This window comes from Podarcis bocagei, assembly GCF_964188305.1.
Source record: "Podarcis bocagei genome assembly, chromosome: 10".
Taxonomy (NCBI): Eukaryota; Metazoa; Chordata; class Lepidosauria; order Squamata; family Lacertidae; genus Podarcis; species Podarcis bocagei.
Genome location: NC_138135.1, coordinates 8,385,960 through 8,404,556, shown reverse-complemented (window position 1 = coordinate 8,404,556; position 18,597 = coordinate 8,385,960). Strand labels below are relative to the sequence as shown.

Genomic DNA, 18,597 nt, shown 5'->3' with positions numbered 1-18,597 from the left:
TAGCTAATGGGGCCTCCCGCTGCTGCTGCGCCGCCGGAGCACGATTTCTGTTCTCATCCTGAAGCAAAGTTCTTAACCTGAGGTACTGCTTGGCAAGGGGTTGGACTTGATGGCCCTTGTGGTCTCTTCCAACTCTATGATTCTATGATTCTATGTACTATTTCTGGGTTAGCGGAGTCTGTAACCTGAAGCGTATGTAACCTGAAGCGTATGTAACCTGAGGTACCACTGTATACAGTATTACACAAGCTTCAGGCATGTGTCTCAAGTTGGAGCAAGAAGGCACGTCTACATTCAATGTTGGCAGTTAGGTTAGCAGTGCTCAAGTTTTTTTCTTTCTTTCCAGCTGCGCACAGGAAATCTGAATGGGGCGGGGAGGAGGGGAGCTTGAGAAGGAAGAAAGAGGTGCTCTGGGTGAGAATCCTGCATCAATCAGCAAAGTTCCCCTGAGAGCTCCACCCAAACCTCTTTCCCAGCATATAAATTAAATTACAGTACTGTGGTGCCCTGCAAGACGACTGCCTCGCAAGACGGAAAACTCGCTAGACGAAAGAGTTTTCCGTTTTGGAGGTGCTTCGCAAAACGAATCTCCTACGGGCTTGCTTCGCAAGACGACAATCTCTTGCGAGTTCCTGCTGGGTTTTTTCCTTCCCCCCCTTTTTCTAATCCGCTAATCCGCTTATCAGCTGATCCGATCAGCAGATAAGCCGCTAAAAGCCGCTAATAGCGCTAATCCGCTAATCCGTCAATGGGCTTGCTTCGCAAGACAAAAAACCTCTGTCGTCCCCTTCTCCTTGCGCCCTCCATCTTTCCCAACATCAGGGTCTTTTCCAGGGAGTCTTCTCTTCTCCTGAGGTGGCCAAAGTCTTGGAGCCTCAGCTTCAGGATCTGTCCTTCCAGTGAGCACTCAGGGCTGATTTCCTTCAGAATGGAGAGGTTTGATCTTCTTGCAGTCCATGGGACTCTCAAGAGTCTCCTCCAGCACCATAATTCAAAAGCATCAATTCTTTGACGATCAGCCTTCTTTATGGTCCAGCTCTCGCTTCCATACATCAATAATGTTTTAATAATAAAATAATAACAATAAATAATAACAATAAATAATAATAATAATAAATAATAACAACAATGTAATAATAAAAATTAAAAATTATTATTAATAATAATAACAACAACAACAACAATAACAATAACCACAACCTTCCTTCACCCAAGGATCATAACAACAATGATAGTAATAATACTGCAAAACAAAAAAAACCGCCACGCTTTTCTGCTGCGAAAGCCCGGCGAAGGGCAAGCGACCTCTCCCGCGCCTCTGCGCCTGCGCGACCACCACCGATTTCCCCCGACAGGGGGCGCACCCTTTCCCCCCTACAGCGAATGAGGACGCTCGAGGGGCGGGCCTATCCGGATGACTGACGCCTCCCTCGCGTCTGCGGACCAATCCGAGCTTCCTCTCCGGCCATCGGCCCCCCTCCCCTCCCTTCCCGCCCTCGCCTCTCCGATGGAGGAGATTGGGGCTCCGGGGGGCTCCTCCCCCTCGGGCGGCCGCGGAGGCCCCGCCCCGGCCCCGCCCTCCCCTCGGCGCCGCCGCCAACCCGGCTCGCGCCACGACGCAGGCCCCGCCCCTCTGGCGCGCTCTCTTCCCGGCGGCGGCGGCGGCGGCGCCTCCATTTTCTGCTCCTCCTCCTCCTGGACGTCCGCAAGCTGCTGCCGCCCTCAGGCCCCTCAGCAGCCGCTGCCGCCGCCGCCGCCGCTCCTGCTGCAGCAGCGCCGCCTCCGCGGGGAGAGAGGAGCCGAGGCCGCCTCCGCGGGCGCGACGACGACGCCCTCCTTCTGCCTCCTCAGCAGCTCCTGCCGCAGCCGCCTCCTCCTCTTCGCCGCAGCCATGAACGAGGAGTACGACGTGATCGTGCTGGGGACCGGCCTGACGGTGAGCGGGGCCGGGGAGAGGCCTCCTCGACAGGCCGCCCTCCTCGCCGCCTTCTTCCGCCCTTCCTCGCCCCTCGCGGCCTCCCCGCCTCCCTCCTCACGACTCACCTCAGGTTTTGGGTCGGGTTTCTCCCTCATTTATTTTATATATTCCTCACCCAGGCGGCCTATGACGTGTCTCCTTCTCTCTCTCCCCCCCCACCCAGCAGGAAAAAACAAAATAATAATAATAATAAATAACGACAATAGGAGACTAGGACCAGCCGCCTGAAGTTTCTATCCAAATGCGATTTTTGATTTTAAACGCAGCGTAAGGTCTTTATGGGAGTATATTGTATTTAATTATGGGGTATCAGAGTTTCCAGGGGGCTAACCAGGCTGGGATAGCAGGGTTTTTGAATGTCTGATGTGGATTTTTAAAATGCCGTTGTTCTGTATGGGACAATGACAATAAAGATTATCGTAATAATTTTTATTATTTCTATCCGCCTGGCTGGGTTCCTCCAGCTGCTCTGGGTGGCTTACAGCACATAAAAAACACACTAAAATGTAATAGTAATTAATAATATAATGGTTTTACATAGGAAATACTCTTGAGGCTTTTTGTTTTTATTTTTTGGTACTGCCCGCCAAATGTCACTGAATCCAAAGGTACCCCCCCCCCCCGCCGCCCTCGATTTCCTTCCACGCCTTTTAACTTCTTTCTCCTCGCGATACTTTTATTATTTCTACTCCGCCCATCCAACTGGGTTGCCCCAGTCACTGTGGGCGGCTTACAGCACGTATAAAAAAAACCCAGAATAAAACGTTACACTTAAAAAAGCTTCCCTGTACAGGGCTGTCTTCTCTGGGGTGTTTGGCATTTGCATTTTTTGGGTCGGTGGGGGGAGAAAGAGCCGCTTGTCCATTTTGAGGGGAGCTTTATTTTTTGGGGGGTGGGGGTCGCCTCCAGCGGTTGCCCTGTCTCAGTCCATTTCCCTCCATTACAGGTTTTGCTCCTTATTTTTCTTTTTTTAAAAAACAAAACAAAATCCCAAGCCTTAATTTGCTCCTCTCGCTGAATCTGTGCCATCTTTGTTCAGAGCTTCAGTCTCCCCACCTTAACTGTTGTGCCCCTCTTCCTTTTTCTTCTTTCTCCCCCCCGCCCCATGTTTCTCCTTAGGGGTCGCTGCTGCCTTTGCCTTAACCTAATGCATTTTTTCCTCTCCTGACGATTCCACGCTGGCCTCCTTTTCTCTGGGTGTATTGATTTTTTTTTTGTCCTATCATAACTCAGCTCACACGTCTCAGTGCTGCTTCCATCCTCCCATTGCCCATTTTGCATGCATGTCCCTCTTCTCCCCTTCTGGGGGCACTTACCTTTGCTCCTGCCCCCCCCCCCCAAGGGCTGGCCCATTAGCACAAATGGGACGCTGCCTGCCCCACAGACCTCATTCTGCTCGTAGTCTTACTGGCATCCAGCCCACTCACTGACTGTTAGCTTCCTCCTCTTTAGTCACAGTGTTGCCTTTGTAGAATTCAACAGGGACCAAACCAGAATCACTAGGCTCCGCCTCTTCATTATCTCTGGCTCCACCTACTGTTGGCCTCCCTCCCTTCCACTCTGCCAGTCCCTCATGGACATCAGGCACCCTTGGTTTTTGGTGCTGTGGGTCAAACCACAGAGCCTAGGACATGCCGATCAGAAGGTCGGCGGTTCGAATCCCCACGACGGGGTGAGCTCCTGTTGCTCGGTCCCTGCTCCTGCCAACCTAGCAGTTTGAAAGCACAGCAAAGTGCAAGTAGATAGGTGTCGCTCTGGCAGGAAGGTAAACGGTGTTTCCGTGCTCTGCTCTGGTTTGCCAGAAACGACTTAGTTATGCTGGCCACATGACCCGGAAGCTCCCTCGGCCAGTAAAGTGAGATGAGCGCCGCAACCCCAGAGTCATCAGCAACTGGACCTAATGGTCAGGGGTCCCTTTGCCCTTGGCTGTAGCCACCCATGAAGAATTGCTCTTCAACTAAAGGCCCAGCATCCTGTTTCTCACTGTAGCCAACCAGATGCATCTTGGGAAGCCTGCAAGCAGGATCCGAGTGCAATAATCCTTTCCTGGTGTTTCTTTCAGCAGAAACCTACTGCCTCCGAGTGTGGAAGCTCCACATTGTCTTCCTGATCCGTAGCTGTTGATAGGCCTTCATGTCTAATACTGTTTAAGCTGATGCCATTTTGTGGCAGTGAGATCCATAAGCTAACTAGGTGCTATGTGAGTACACCTGCCGTGCATCTTTATTCAGCAAAGAGCACCTAGCCATTGTACCCCTTAACCTTTCTACCTGGCATTCTTCCTCTACCAGTCTTAGTAGTAGTGACGTCCCCTTTATTTGTCAGCAGTGCCATGTTCTGCAAGTGTCACTCCACTGCCCCTCTGATTCGCCACCCCATATTGCTCTTGCCAGTTTTGTCTCCATCCTTTTTCCCAGGCATCTTTGGTAACAGTGCTTCCCTGAAATGAAATCTCTCAATTCAGCCCCATCACCTCCCACTTACCTTGTACATGTGTCTCTTCAAACTCACCTGTCCCATGACCCTTTCTTCAGGGCACTGATTACCGTATTTTTCGCTCCATAAGATGCACCAGACCACAAGATGCACCTAGTTTTTGGAGGAGGAAAACAAGAAAAAAAATATTCTGAATCTCAGAAGCCAGAACAGCAAGAGGGATCGCTGCGCAGTGAAAGCAGCAATCCCTCTTGCTGTTCTCGCTTCTGGGATAGCTGTGCAGCCTGCATTCACTCCATAAGACGCACACACATTCCCCCTTACTTTTTAGGAGGGAAAAAGTGCGTCTTATAGAGCAAAAAATATGGTATATTTTGTCACATTCTTACTGGCGCCCTTTTGCCCTCCAAGTGGCATTTTTAATTTCTTGCCCTTGTCTCTTCCCTTATGTCCTTTCCTTTGTTTCATCCCCCCACCATTTTCTTTTAGCCTCTGGGCTTCGTTTTATTATTATTATTGACTGCACTTAGTCATGTTAATTATTTCCCCCATATTTCCCTTTATTACACATGCTTTTCTTTCTTACCCCGGTCTTACGGCTTAATTCTCCCAGTCATGGCACAGCTATTCTCTTTTCATCCTCCTTTTTACTCCTTCTCTCTCATGACTCCCCTCTTTGCCTCTGTTCTCATCCTCTGTTCTCTTCATACCAAATCCTCTTTGTTACAGCTCCAGAAAGATCAAGGTCATCCCCTCGGATACCACTGTTTTAATTCCATACTTGACGCACATCTCTGTGGTTTCACAGTACTCACCATGTCTTCTAACCATTTAATTTGTCCTTTTCTTTTAACATTTCTTTACATCTCTGTTCCATTTTCATAACAGACATCTGTTTTTCCTTCAGGGCAGCATACATGACCTTAAATCAGGCTTCCTCAACCTCGGCCCTCCAGATGTTTTGAGACTACAATTCCCTGCATCTCTGACCACTGGTCCTGCTAGCTAGGGATCATGGGAGTTGTAGGCCAAAAACATATGGAGGGCCGAGGTTGAGGAAGCCTGTCTTAAATCCTACTCAGCCACCCTGAGAGGAACTGATAGGCCACTTTGTGCTACTTATGTAGGATAAAAGTGGGTTACAGATTTTTTTGAATGACCCAAGACTTCCTGGTTTGATTCAAGACTATGTAGAGATTTGAAAGTATATTTCAAACCCTGATCTCACATGTCCAAGTATTTAGCCATTGGCTCTTGCTTTACAGCCCTACCTTCCTGCCTGAGTCACATGACATCTTCTCTAGTTCTTGTTTGACTCTTTCCCTTAGGCCTGGCTCTGTTATGTTTTCCCCAGGCCTAGCCTTTTCTTGCATGCCTTGACTCCTTTTCCCATTCAGAATGTTTGTAGCTTCTCTCTTCTTCCCAGATCACTTCTGTCTCCTGACCCTTACCTGATTGTTAGCTCCTTCATCCTCTTACTTCTCTGGTTTGCTTTTATGGTGCTTTCCTCTTTGCCCTGTCAGGTCCATCTAGCATAATATTGTCAATGGCTCTCCAGGGTTTGAGGCATCTGGGGATACCTGGGATTGAATCTGGGACCTTCATGCTAAGCAGAGGCTCTGCCATTGAGCTATGGCCCTGTCCTCCTTTCCTACTGTCTAGTATCCCCTTGAAACTTCACTTTCAGTGGTGTCTTTGCTCTCCCCTGCCCAGCCCAGCACCTTGGCTTCACTCTTTCCTGTGGCTAGTCTCTTTGAAAGAAGGGTCTTCCTTCCAAATAGCCAGGTAACACCTTAATCCTTATTCACTTGGCGCTTGTCATAAACTGAGCTCTTACTGCAAACTGAACTATTTACATCAGCTAATATGACAAGAGGAGGAGCTTGTTTAAATTTGAGGGAGGAATAAATAGTGCTTCTCAAATATTGATTCTTGCCTTGCCGATTACTGCTACCCTTTTAAATTGTTGTTGCCTTTGGGGATTACAATCTCAAATTGACACCATCTTCTTGCTTGGACACCCTTTCTGTGAAAGGGAATTGATGGTCAGCACCTCCCCAAAAAAGCATGTTTGCCTTAATTTGGCAATAATGCTGTTTTCCATGTTTGAGGTGGCTTGATGCAGGAGTATGAATTTGACGCGGTATAGGAGGCCTTAGCCTCTATTGTTTCGTAGCAAACCAATTTTCTAGTTGTCACTGGTGGGTTAACATGGGTTCTGGGAAGCTGGATTTTAGCTGGCATTTAAAACAACCCTGCTACTGTTCACCAAAATTTGCAGGTGTTTTGAGAAGATGACTTTTTGTAGCCTTTTATGATCTGAAAAGGGGAGCTGCCTGTGAGGAGAGCTGCCTGAAAGTTGCTGTTATAGGGCATCGTATCTAAATGGTGGCAGCCTCGTATCTAAATGGTGGCAGTCACAGTGTAGACCAGTCACCTGATCTTTCAACAACCCTGTGTGTGTTGTTCTAATAAAATGGCTTTTCTCCCCGTCTTCCACTGATGGCTTACCAATTTCAGTTCTTGTAGTAGATATCAGTTCTGAACAAATGATGGATGGCAAGGCATAAGATGAGAGAAGGCATTGTTCTGTTCAGGGGAGAAATAAATATGGCTCTGAATGAACGCGTGCTTCCTGTGATTGTTGAAGCCAGCTTTTTCCTGCTTTTGTTTTCCAAAGCTTTGCTCGTTTGGAGGGATAGAACAAGAGATTTTTGCGTTTTGGCTGTGAAACATGCTTTGCATTCCTCTCTGACTTTGAAGGCCCCTGGGTGTAATTCTGCTAAGAGCTGTGTGTGTTTCCAGTGTTTTAGTGCTTCTGTGGTTACCAGCTGTGTGTCATGATTGCAGACTGCCGAAAGAAGGGCGTGGGTAATAAATGGAGTCTGCTTGGGCTCAGTGGCATTCGTTTTGCCATGTGCATTAGTACAGGCCTGCTGTCCAGAAACAAGTGAACAACGCATGGAGAAAGCTCAGAGGCTGCTGTTCAAGCTGCACGATGAGCTTCTGTCTCTGTATGTGGCAGGAAAGCCCTTTCTCATGCTTGGGTGCATGTTGGACTGAATTTTGACCTCTTGGGACATAGCTTGCTTGTGGTTTCCTCTGTTTTCTAAGGAAATGCTGAATGAGACAAACGAAAATGTTTCAGCATAATTCTAGCAGGTAGAACCCTTGCATTCACTTATCTGTTTACAAGATTTAATTGCTGTAACCTCATTGTCCCTTGTCTAGCAGAGCTTGACTTTGAAAGACTTAAGGGTTTTGTTGGGTATGAACACTTTAGACAAAACGGCTTTCCTTGACCAAAAATTGCAGCTAAGTAAAGTATCTGACACTTTACTTCACTTATTATAAATAAAAAGGCCTTGTGTTTAAACAGGATATATACACTTAAAATAATTAGTTGTTCTGCATAATGAAGCTTGCATTTCTGAAATCTGGGCTGACAGTCAACTCTGAAACTCCTTATCGTGGAACAGAAAACAGGTACACATTGGAGCTTTCAGCCAACACTCTTCAAGCTTTGAAATACCCTATTTTGTTGGCTTTGTCAGTAAACTGGCCATCTTTATAAAGAACTGAACCAGACAATCTTAACTAAGAAGTTTTTGCATTAGCAAAGCTTAGTTCTACTACAGCATACAGTATTTCAAATGGGCCAAGGAATCAGATTGTGCAGTAACATAACCCTATTCCTTGCACTTCATTTAAAACCTTTTATGAAAGTGCAAAAAGCTCTTAAATCTTTCTTGCCCCCGAGCCTGTTCTTTATTGCGTTTAAAACATTTATATATGACTTTTAGTTCTTAAGAGTGGTTGAACAGGATGGGGAGGGAGGGGGTAGATAATTTGCCAGGCCTACCCAGTTAGTTGCTTGCAGATCTGAAACTTGACTCTAGATTAAAGTCCAGCAGCAGTCAAATTTCAGATATCTGAAGTAGGAAATATTTCAAAGGGGTGAAACTGTCACCACAATTGGGAGCAAGCCTGAACTCTGCGCAGCTTCCTTAAGAGGAAATGGGGGGTGTAACTGGGCTGTAAGCCTCAACTGCAATCCTTGGGAATGGTGCAATACTGTTCTGCAATCTGTGCATAGTTCCTCCTTGGCAATTTGACCTTCATTCGCTCACCAGTTCTGTATTTGATTTGAGCCTCAAACTTTTGATGTGTCTTCATGTTCTTTCTACACCCCAGGAGTGGTCTGCTGCTTAGGGTGACGATTACCAGTTTTAAAAACTGCACGTCTCTATGTAGTGTTACTCGTTCACAGTGCTGCTCAGAGTTCTCACTAGTTTTTGTACATGCTTACCTTGAAAACAACTGAAGAAAATAAGAGTGGGATTTCAGCCACACTGGCAAGAGAGGCCATCGTGAGTATTCAAACCTCCCTAAGGCAACTCTTGACAAAGGTTACTTAAGTTCTACATCTCTAGGCATCATGCTTTGTTGTGGTCTTCAGGACTGAAATCATGATGGTTGATCATGGGCTGCAGATCTAGGCTGGAATGCTTGTTGTGCCTCAGGAAGCTTATTGCCACTTCCGTAGCAAGAATCTGACCACTGTGTCCTTCAAACAACACTTGCTACATTTGGTGGGTAGAGAGAGAGACTTCAGCAGTAGCATTCTTGCATAAAAGATACGCAGTAGTACAGATTACTGACTTGCAGGTTCATTGGTTTGGTGGCATTACTTGGAAGTGGAGGACGTCACTGCAGCTAGACCGGCAGGCCAGTGAAACATAATAAACTTTATAAACACATTGTTGGTCAGGGAATGAGTTTTGTAGCCAACACATCTGTCTCCAATAGGAAGAAGAGAGCCAGCTTACATAAACAGTTGTGTGTGAAGTACAGAGATCCACACGATTTGAGCTTGCCAGGTTCCTGTCTCTTTGCCGCTGGCATGGGCCACTGTGTAGCCTAAGGAGGCAGAACATTCAAGCTTGACCATGTGTGCCTCCCTTTCTACTTACTCACTGTTCCTGGTGAGGTTGCCGTTTTGGCCCTGCATGACTGGGGTACTCCAGGTCCACAACAGTCAAACAGGCCCCCAGCCGCCTTCTCAACTTTGGAGATCTCAGCATTGTCACACACATTCTGGTGATCAAAAAGCTGAAACTCTTGACTAAAAGTCCCTGATGCAAACTTATAAATCACTCTACAAAATACAGGTACAGTGGTACCTCGCAAGACGAATGCCTCGCAAGACGGAAAACCCGCAAGACGAAAGGGTTTTCTGTTTTGGAGGCGCTTCGCAAGACGAATTTCCCTATGGGCTTGCTTCGCCTCTTCTGAAGGACCTCTTCTGAAGGCGGGCGGGGGGCAAAAGTCTTTGTCCCCCCTGCCTGCCTTCCCAGGGGCTTTTACATCGCCCCGGACAGCGGAGAAGTCCTCTGCTGTCCCGGGCGATTTTAAAATGCCGCCCGCCAGCATTTTAAGATCGCCCCGGACAGCGGAGAAGTCCTCCGCTGTCCCGGGGTTTTTTAAAATGCTGGGGGTGGGAAGAAAAGCCCTTGTCCCCCCCCCCAGCCTTCAGAAGAGGTCGGGGGACAGACTGTCCCCGGACCTGGTCTGAAGGCAGTTTCCATAGGAACACATTAATTGATTTTCAGTGCATTCCTATGGGAAACCGTGCATCGCAAGACGAAAAAACTTGCGGAACGAATTAATTTCGTCTTGCGAGGCACCACTGTACAGAGCTACAACAAATAGCTACAGTGCTGATCTTGATTATGGACAAAATGTTTATATAGCCACATGTCTGCCTTTCAAGCTCCCATTCTGGCTGGTCTGTGAGGGAACCCTGTGCACACCTACCCAAAGTTGTACGTGCACATGTTTCATTCAACAGATTGCAAAATGCATTCTGAGTATTTGGTTCCAACTCAGCAGTAGACCAAATAGAACCCTTCTGAGTTGTAGAGAGGGGCCTCCTAGTAAAAACTGCAACTGCTGCTGCAACAGTTTTGCACCAAAAGCGGTCATTATTTCACCTGGCAGTATAGTGCCATGTTACCATGTCATGCAGATGGTCTTGGAGTTTTTGTTGGATGCCAGCAGCTCCATGATGGCTGGTATTGTGGTGCCCACATTTCCACTAAAGTCCTACCTGTGACGTTGGCATATGTCAAAGATTGCACAGTGTACAGTGGTACCTCTGGTTGCGAACGGGATCCGTTCTGGAGCCCTGCTCACAACATGAGCAGAATGCAACCCACGCATGCGCAGGTCGCAATTCACTGCTTCTGTGCGTGCGTGTGACATCATGCGCATGCATGAGTGGCGAAACCTGGAAGTAACCCTTTCCGGTACTTCTGGGTCACCTCAAGACGCAACCTGAAAAGATTTAACCTGAAGCAAACGTAACAAGAGGTATGACTGTAATTGTAGCTACAACATGATGCAACCGTGTTTGTAGTATTCACTGGACTATCTATATGTTTCCCCCTTCCCAACTATGTTGTGTTTCTCCTTTATGGGGAACTTGTGGCATTTGGAGTATTTGCTAAAGATCTGAGAACCTCATATAACTGGCCCTGTCAGCTACAAAGGAAGAAATCCGGTCGGAACTTAAACTGTGATGTGGGCTTGCAGATAATTTTTAAATGGGATTAGCAGTGTACGTGCTGTTGATCCCACAGCTTGTCAGATACAAGATGTGTTCAAAATATAAATGTTAGTAGTTTACATTTTGCTCCCCCTCTGCATTTGGGTGCATAGTAGGTTGTTGGAAGTGATTTCCTATTTTGCTAGTACTTATAGATAAGTCAATAGAAGCATATGGCAGGATCCTGTCCTGAATGTTGCTCCTTAGCTGAATTAGCAGAAAACCAACTACTTTTCCTTGTTTGTGAGAAGGGATCCCAATGCAACTGTTTCTAATGGGGGGAGGGGCTAACTTCTATCAGCATGGCTGATGGGAGTTGTAGTTCAACAATACCTGGAGGCCCACAGGTTAGCTAATAATCTACAGCCGTGGATCCCAAGTAGCTAAGTACTGTGAACCCCCTCCTTTTCACAAGCCAAACCATGGACCCCCTCCTTTTGAAAATGGTGATACCTCTTGTGTAGTTTCTGTTATGTGAATGATGCCACAGACCCCCTGAGTGGGGTCCGTGGACCACCAATTGGGAGTCAACTGATCTATAGTGCAATCCTAACAATGTCTAGTGGGAGGCAAGTGTTGTTGAACTCAGTGGGGCTTACATCTAGGGAAATAGGATTAGGATTGCAGCCTTAATCCCTCTCACAGTAGTAACATTAATCCAGTGCTGTGGCTTTGGGTTGAGGAATGTACCAGTTCCATTGTTTCTTCCGCGGACCTTTGTCATACAAGCAGCCCACCTGCCTGGAAACTTCCTGCTTGTGCGGCTAACCTCAATAACTGTTTTATCTCATGCCCTTGGTGTAAAGGAAGCTCTATCTAAAACTTGTATATCCATCCATCTTTACCTGTAAAACCCACTAGCCACGATGCTGTTGGCAAACAAATAGAACAGGAACTCTGACTTCTTTCACAAGAGAGGCCGGGAGAATTTCTGTATGCTGCCTGAGAGCTGCTATCATGTCCTGCTCAGTGATTTTTTTTGTTTGTTGAATTTTCCTCCAGCAGCTTCTTCCAGTGAATTTTGTTGCTCTCCTAATATTACTCTGTTCTTAGGACCAAGCTCTGTGTTTGCTTGTAATTGTGGAAGGCATTGGATGAATATAAGCAAGCATTAAAATATCTAACCTGTAGCATGTGCTGTAAAGTTAGAATGTAGACTGCCCTAGGATCAGTCCTAATTAGAAGCCTAGCTCCACTTTTTAACTGAAAACATTTTAGCCTGTTTGCAAGTTGCTTTTGGCTCAGCAATTCTACTTCAAAGTACTTAGTCTAGTAACGGAGCTGTTGAAGCCATTTTGCTTCCTGGCATCCTCTTAGCACAGGCACCCCCAACCTTCGGCCCTCCAGATGTTTTGGACGACAGTTACCATCAACCCTGACCACTGGTCCTGGGAAGTTGTAGGCCAAAACGTCTGGAGGGCTGCAGGTTGGGGATGCCTTTCTTAGTACCACCAGGAATACAGTGGTGCCTCGCAAGACGAAAAGAATCCGTTCTGTGATTCTCTTCGTCTAGCGGTTTTTTCGTCTTGCAAAGCAAGCCCATTGACTGATTAGCGCTTTTAGCGGCTTATCGGATTAGCTGATAAGCGGCTTAGCGGCTTAGAAAAAGGGGGGGGGAGGAAAAAAACCCCGCAGGAACTCGCAAGACATTTTCGTCTTGCGAAGCAAGCCCATAGGAGATTCGTTTTGCGAAGCACCTTCAAAACGGAAAACTCTTTCGTCTAGCGAGTTTTCCGTCTTGCGAGGCATTCGTCTTGCGGGGCACCACTGTAGTATCTCTACTTATTATAGCTGCCCTGAACCAAGTAGGAGAAATGGACTCTTGTGGAAAAAATTGAGGCACTACAATAGGTTAAACTGCAGCAGTTAAGTTTGGTGCATCTTATCCTGGAGTAAATCTAGATTTTCAAGTTTGAGACCGGGCACTGAACCAACCAAGAACGTGTAGGCAGGATCTTGCTTGCCTAATGCTAACTAACAGCACTGACTGACTCTGCCGTGTTTAACCCTTGCTGTGCTCTCTAGAAAATCAGTTGGTGGTGAAGTGGGGATAATGGATCCAAATTTCTCAAAGGCTTAAAATTCTTTGGTTGGCAATAAAAGTAGTAGCTTCAGGGCAAGACTCTGTGCAAAGGCTTAGAATTAATTGAGATGACCTGTCCTACTCCTGTTGCAGACACTTTAAAACAAACTAGAAGACACTGGGCTTCAGGTACACAGCTTTTCAATCAAGTTGGCTCCCAAAGCAGCTTACATTGAACACCCAGAACATACAGTGGTGCCCCGCAAGACGAATGCCTCGCAAGATGGAAAACTCGCTAGATGAAAGAGTTTTCCGTTTTGGAGGTGCTTCGCAAAACGAATTTCCTATGGGCTTGCTTCGCAAGACGACAATGTCTTGCGAGTTCCTGCTGGTTTTTTCCCCTTTCCTCCCCCCTTTTTCTAGGCCGCTTATCAGCTGATCCGATCAGCAGATAAGCCGCTAAAAGCCGCTAATCCGCTAATCCGTCAATGGGCTTGCTTCGCAAGACGAAAAAACCACTAGAAGAGAATCACAGAACGGATTCTTTTCGTCTTGCGAGGCACCGCTGTACACTATAATTAAGGATGTAAATTCAGAGGGGGGGCTGTCCCTTCTCCAGAGAAAGGGAAGAGTGGTTCAAGGAAGACTTGGCTGGCAATAGAGACATATAGCCCTCCCCGTTTCTCTGCATTCTCTTTTGGCTTATGACAGCACAGTCTTACTCATTATCTGGGTGCTGTTGGAGTATTCTAAGGCAGAGAAGTCATGTGGGGACTGCCTTGCAGCAGCACATGCAAATCTGGCTTTGCGCTTTCTCTGCTTTTCTCCCCGAGCATGACCACCAGGCTTCCTGCTTTAGGTTCCATGTGGAGGCAAAAGCCCGAGCTAAACTTGAAGATGTCGGTTGCTAAAGGAAGTGGAAGTGACTGGGCATGTGGCCGATTTCTCCTTGCCTGCCCACAGAGCCACGCCTCTGGAATCCTCCCTTGCTTTGGGCTGGGTAGCTGTGCAGCGTTGGCAGGCTGATGTGTCAAGCTATTGGAATATGTTTTGGAATATTTGAGCAGCTCTGGCTTGGCTGTGCTTTACTTGGTGGAAATGTTCGTCCGAAACAGTGCAGTCTACCACTCAGTGTCGATTGTAAAGCAAAAGCTGTTCTCCCAGCTTAGCAGACGGATGGTATAGTTGCCACGCCTTAACCGGTTGGCAGTAGCTTTCACTTGCAGCACGGAAGTCAGCTCTGAAAAGGACCTGCCCAAGTAAACATATTCTGCACTCTTCTGCAAATTTCCCCAGCATTGTGGCTTTAATGCACCGGTCGGTTTTTTGTTTGCCTATCCGGGAGTGCAGAGCTTTCAGGCTTTCAGATTGCTTTGTGTGCCAGTCTATAGAGGAGCACCTGCTGACAGGATACCACCTTGATACAGGTTTGCTGCAAGACATTAGTTAATAAATAACAGCTGGCAATTTTCCCCAGTTGCTTCCAGTGCTAGTCTTCTGTTCCTCCGTCCGCATTTTCTGTTGCAGTAATTGGACAAGTTGCCTCTTCCAACGGCCACCTTCTTAGTTTCACTTAGCACAGGGTAGTGGTTCTCCCATCACCACCACCTCCATTGGAAGCTCTGGTAGATTGTGATCAAAAGAGCAAAACCCGAGGGCTCCCTTGGTTTAATGTTGCCGGTTGTTTCTCTCTCACACAGGAATGCATTCTGTCTGGCATCATGTCGGTGAATGGGAAGAAGGTTCTTCACATGGATCGCAATGCTTACTATGGAGGTGAAAGTGCATCTATTACACCCCTGGAAGATGTGAGTATCGCCAGGCAGCTTTATGTTGTGAATACTCGGATTCTGCTGAATTTCTCTGCCGAAATTAGACAAAACTAAAGCAGCATTGATGTGCATGGTGCTGCTTTCCTCTGTCCCTGCCCCACCAAGCTTACCAGTTAAAACAGGAAGGGAGTCTGGGTTCCTCCAGACATTGTTGGGACTACAGTTCTTCACCCCAGACCCTGCTAGCTGAGGCAAGTGGGAGTCGGGAGAAACACAGGATGCAACTGAGGCCTGGCTAGGGAGTCGGGGGATTCATATAAATTTGGTCCACTTGCAGACCTATTTGCCTGGTGCTTCATCCTTGTGAGAGAGAGAGCATCCTTCACAAGTAATAGACTTCCATCATTGTGCAGGGCTCTGCAGAATTCAAGAGGACCTAGGGGGCTTGCAGCCTATAAATCAGTGCAGGAGACAACAGGAAGTTGTGGGGGAGAGATGGCGTAAATTAGGAAAGCGTGTGTTATTTCAGCTTCACGTATCGAACCTTGTCATGCTTGAACATGAAGGGGTGGTTTCAGAGGCTTCATGGAAGAAGGTAGGTTTTTGAGGAGGGAATCTGCAGAACTAATTGGGCCCACCAGAACTTGCACACTTCCCCTGTGAGGCTGTTTTGGCCAGGCCACGCCCACCTGCTCTACATCTGATGACATCAGGGGCAGGGCAGGTAACAGTACAGCTGGGCCAATGAGAGTTTGCAGGCCCCACTGATCAGTTGATTGGCAGCACCTGTAAAGCCTTAGACTCACAGTGCTTTAGAAGCAGAAACAATCAACTAATTGGTGGGCCCTCGTGGTGCTCTGTGCATGACACTTTGCAAGCCCTGATCCGCTCACTCAGTAGCAGTCTGGTTTTTGCATCTAGCACTCTGGGGCAGGATTTGAGTAGGTGTTGCGGAACCGCAAAGTAGTAGGTAGCTTGATTACTTAGTTAGCTTACACACAGGATTTTTGTAGCCCTCTTGGAACGTCGGGCCCCTTATATTTGCAGCTGATGCTAGATTCTCAAGTTGCTACAATGGATTTATTCTCAATCTGTAATCCTGCAGCAAGGCTGCTGAAAATGTTTTGCCTTCAGTTTCCTAAATAGGCAGATTTTCCTCTGAGCAAATCTGGCTTAATTGGCATAAAATGGCTTCTGGTTGCATTAGTCTGCAGATCATCTGATAGGCTTTTCTCTAATGTGAAAGGCTCAGGGGTGGGGTGGACAAAGCTTCTAAACCGGAGGGCTATCATACCAGCCGCTCCTGGCTTGGTACTGCCAAGCACTGCACTCCCGTATAGGCAGAGCAGCAAGGAGCCTGTCAAATCCAAATTCTGGTACTAACTTGCATAATTATGAAACTTGCATAGGTTTCTTATCTTGTCTTTGCAGCAGCTTTCATTTGCAGAATGTTTATTTTCATCATATTGAAGGGCTCTAAGGCTAAGCCATGTCCTTCCCTAGATTTATTTGTGACAATAAACCACCCCGCTCATATAAAATGCCAAGCCATACAACAGAATATGAAATGTCATAGAAACAACAAAGAATAATCACAAAAACATCTGACGCATCCAAGGATATTTCAATAACTGAATTGGCCCGTTAGCATGAAAAGGTGTTCAGGCAGTGAGGACATCTGTTGAAGCTCTGCTGAAAGGGACTCCCACAGCTTGGGATTGGTAGCACTAAATACCTGACTTCTAAGGTGAATGATAATAATAATTAATAATAATTTATTTATGCCCCACCCATCTGGCAGGGTTTCCCCAGCCACTCTGGGTGGCTTCCAACAGAATATTAAAATACAATAGTCTATTAAACGCTACCCTAAACAGGGCTGCCTTCAGATGTCTTCTAAAATTTTGGTGGTTGTTTTTCTCTTTGACATCTGGTGGGAGGCTTCCCACAGGGCCACTACCGAGAAGGCCCTCTGCCTGGTTCCCTGTAACTTGGCTTCTCGCAGCAAGGGAACTGCCAGAAGGCCCTCAGAGCTGGATCTCAGTGTCCGGGCAGGACGATGGGGGTGGAGACGCTCCTTCAGGTATACTTGACCAAGGTCGTGTAGGGCTTTAAAGGTCAACACCAGCACTTTGAATTGTGCTCAGAAACGTACTGGGAGCCAGTGTGAAGCCTGTTGTGCTTCTGAAACACAGGGGATGACTTCCCAGTGGTCCTCTGGGTGGTCTTGGCGATGGAGCAATCCTTTAGGTGTCCTGACCCAGGCCGTTCAGGGCTTTGTATATTAATACAAGAACCTTGAAGCTAGCCCGGTGGTGCCTGGGTAGCCAGTGCAGATTTTCGCAGAGGTGCCCCATCCTGTCAGCTGCTTGCCCCATCAGCAGCCAAGCTGATGCATTCTGCACCAGCTGGAACTTCTGGACCCAAGCTATGTAGGGACCACTCACATAGAGCACAGTCTCGAGGTTACCTATGCATGGGCTGCAGGGACCAAGTTGTCCCGATCCAATTGTTGCTGGTGTGCAGATGAAGCTGGTAAAAGGTACTGTGGTATCTCGGGTTAAGAACTTACAGTGGTACCTCGGGTTAAGTACTTAATTCGTTCTGGAGGTCTGTTCTTAACCTGAAGCACCACTTTAGCTAATGGGGCCTCCTGCTGCCGCTGTGCCGCCGCCGCACGATTTCTGTTCTCACCCTGAAGCAAAGTTCTTAACCCGAGGTAATATTTCTGGGTTAGTGGAGTCTGTAACCTGAAGTGTCTGTAACCTGAGGTACCACTATACTCCTACAGCAGCAATGCATCCAGGAGTGCCCCCAAGATTCCCAGGATGGCATCTGGGACTAGGGATGGAGAGCTGATATGTAGAACAGTTGGGTGGACTCTGATGAGCTAGAAGTCTTTGCCTGGGGACCCTCTGCATGCTCTTAAGCACTCAGTTTGAACAGCCCTGACTTTCTCAGTTGACAGACCTTCCTGCAGGCATAACCACAGTCCTAACCGCACAACTTCTTGTCTTCAAAGCTGTACAAAAGGTTTAGCCTGCCGGGAACTCCACCGGAGTCCATGGGCCGAGGAAGAGACTGGAATGTGGACCTGATCCCCAAGTTCCTTATGGCAAATGGTGAGTGGCTGGCATCTTCCTTGGTGGCCTTCTCTAAAACGTCAGGTTTCTTCTCTGTATTTTAATGCCACAAATACCTGAGTAGGTTGATCTCTGCATGCCAGTCTTCCAGCCCCACTCCCCAGAATTAGATACTAGTGCCTCCCTTTAGGTTTATCCCTTTTCAAACAGTACTGGGACCCAGTTAACTTACAGGCACTACTTCCAAGTAGGGCTGGGTGATATATCAGTATATTGTCCCAAACCAGTTTGAAGTCCATATCGTGATACTGGTTTCATGAATTTTGACTTGGCAATATATCACAAATCAGTGTGCATGTGTGTGTGCTTCACAAAAATCACAAAGTGGGAAAAACCATGAAGCCAGCCAATGCTTCTCTTGATTTCTGCAGCCCCTGTTAACTCAGCCAGCTCAGCTCTCCCCTCCCCGGCAGCGAATCACAAAAGCAGGCACCAGCAAAAATGACGCAGGAAAGACTGTGAAGCCAACCAGTGCGTCTACATAGCTCCATCCTTATTTCAGACATTGTGATATATTTATACATTGCAATGTTTAGCTGGTGATATAACATGATGCTGACAATCATATATTGCTCAGCATTACTGTTCACCTGTACATAGTTCCACCCTTATTTCAGACGTTGTAATATATCAATATA

At 47.2% G+C, this 18,597-nt stretch overlaps 1 protein-coding gene and 1 long non-coding RNA gene across 2 annotated transcripts in view; one reads left to right on the top strand and one right to left on the bottom strand.

Moving 5' to 3' along the window:
- LOC308595942 overlaps positions 1 to 18,597 on the bottom strand; it is a 132,432-nt gene that overhangs the window by 23,704 nt on the left and 90,131 nt on the right. The gene's annotated exons all lie outside the window — the stretch shown is intronic.
- The window catches only part of GDI2 (GDP dissociation inhibitor 2), a 30,835-nt gene continuing 13,957 nt past the window's right edge, over positions 1,720 to 18,597 (top strand). The window contains exons 1-3 of the mRNA XM_081210431.1: positions 1,720 to 1,936; positions 14,745 to 14,852; positions 17,839 to 17,938. Of these exons, the coding sequence (XP_081066557.1) occupies positions 1,892 to 1,936; positions 14,745 to 14,852; positions 17,839 to 17,938 (253 nt within the window). The 5' untranslated portion in view covers positions 1,720 to 1,891. The remainder of the gene's footprint in view (positions 1,937 to 14,744; positions 14,853 to 17,838; positions 17,939 to 18,597) is intronic.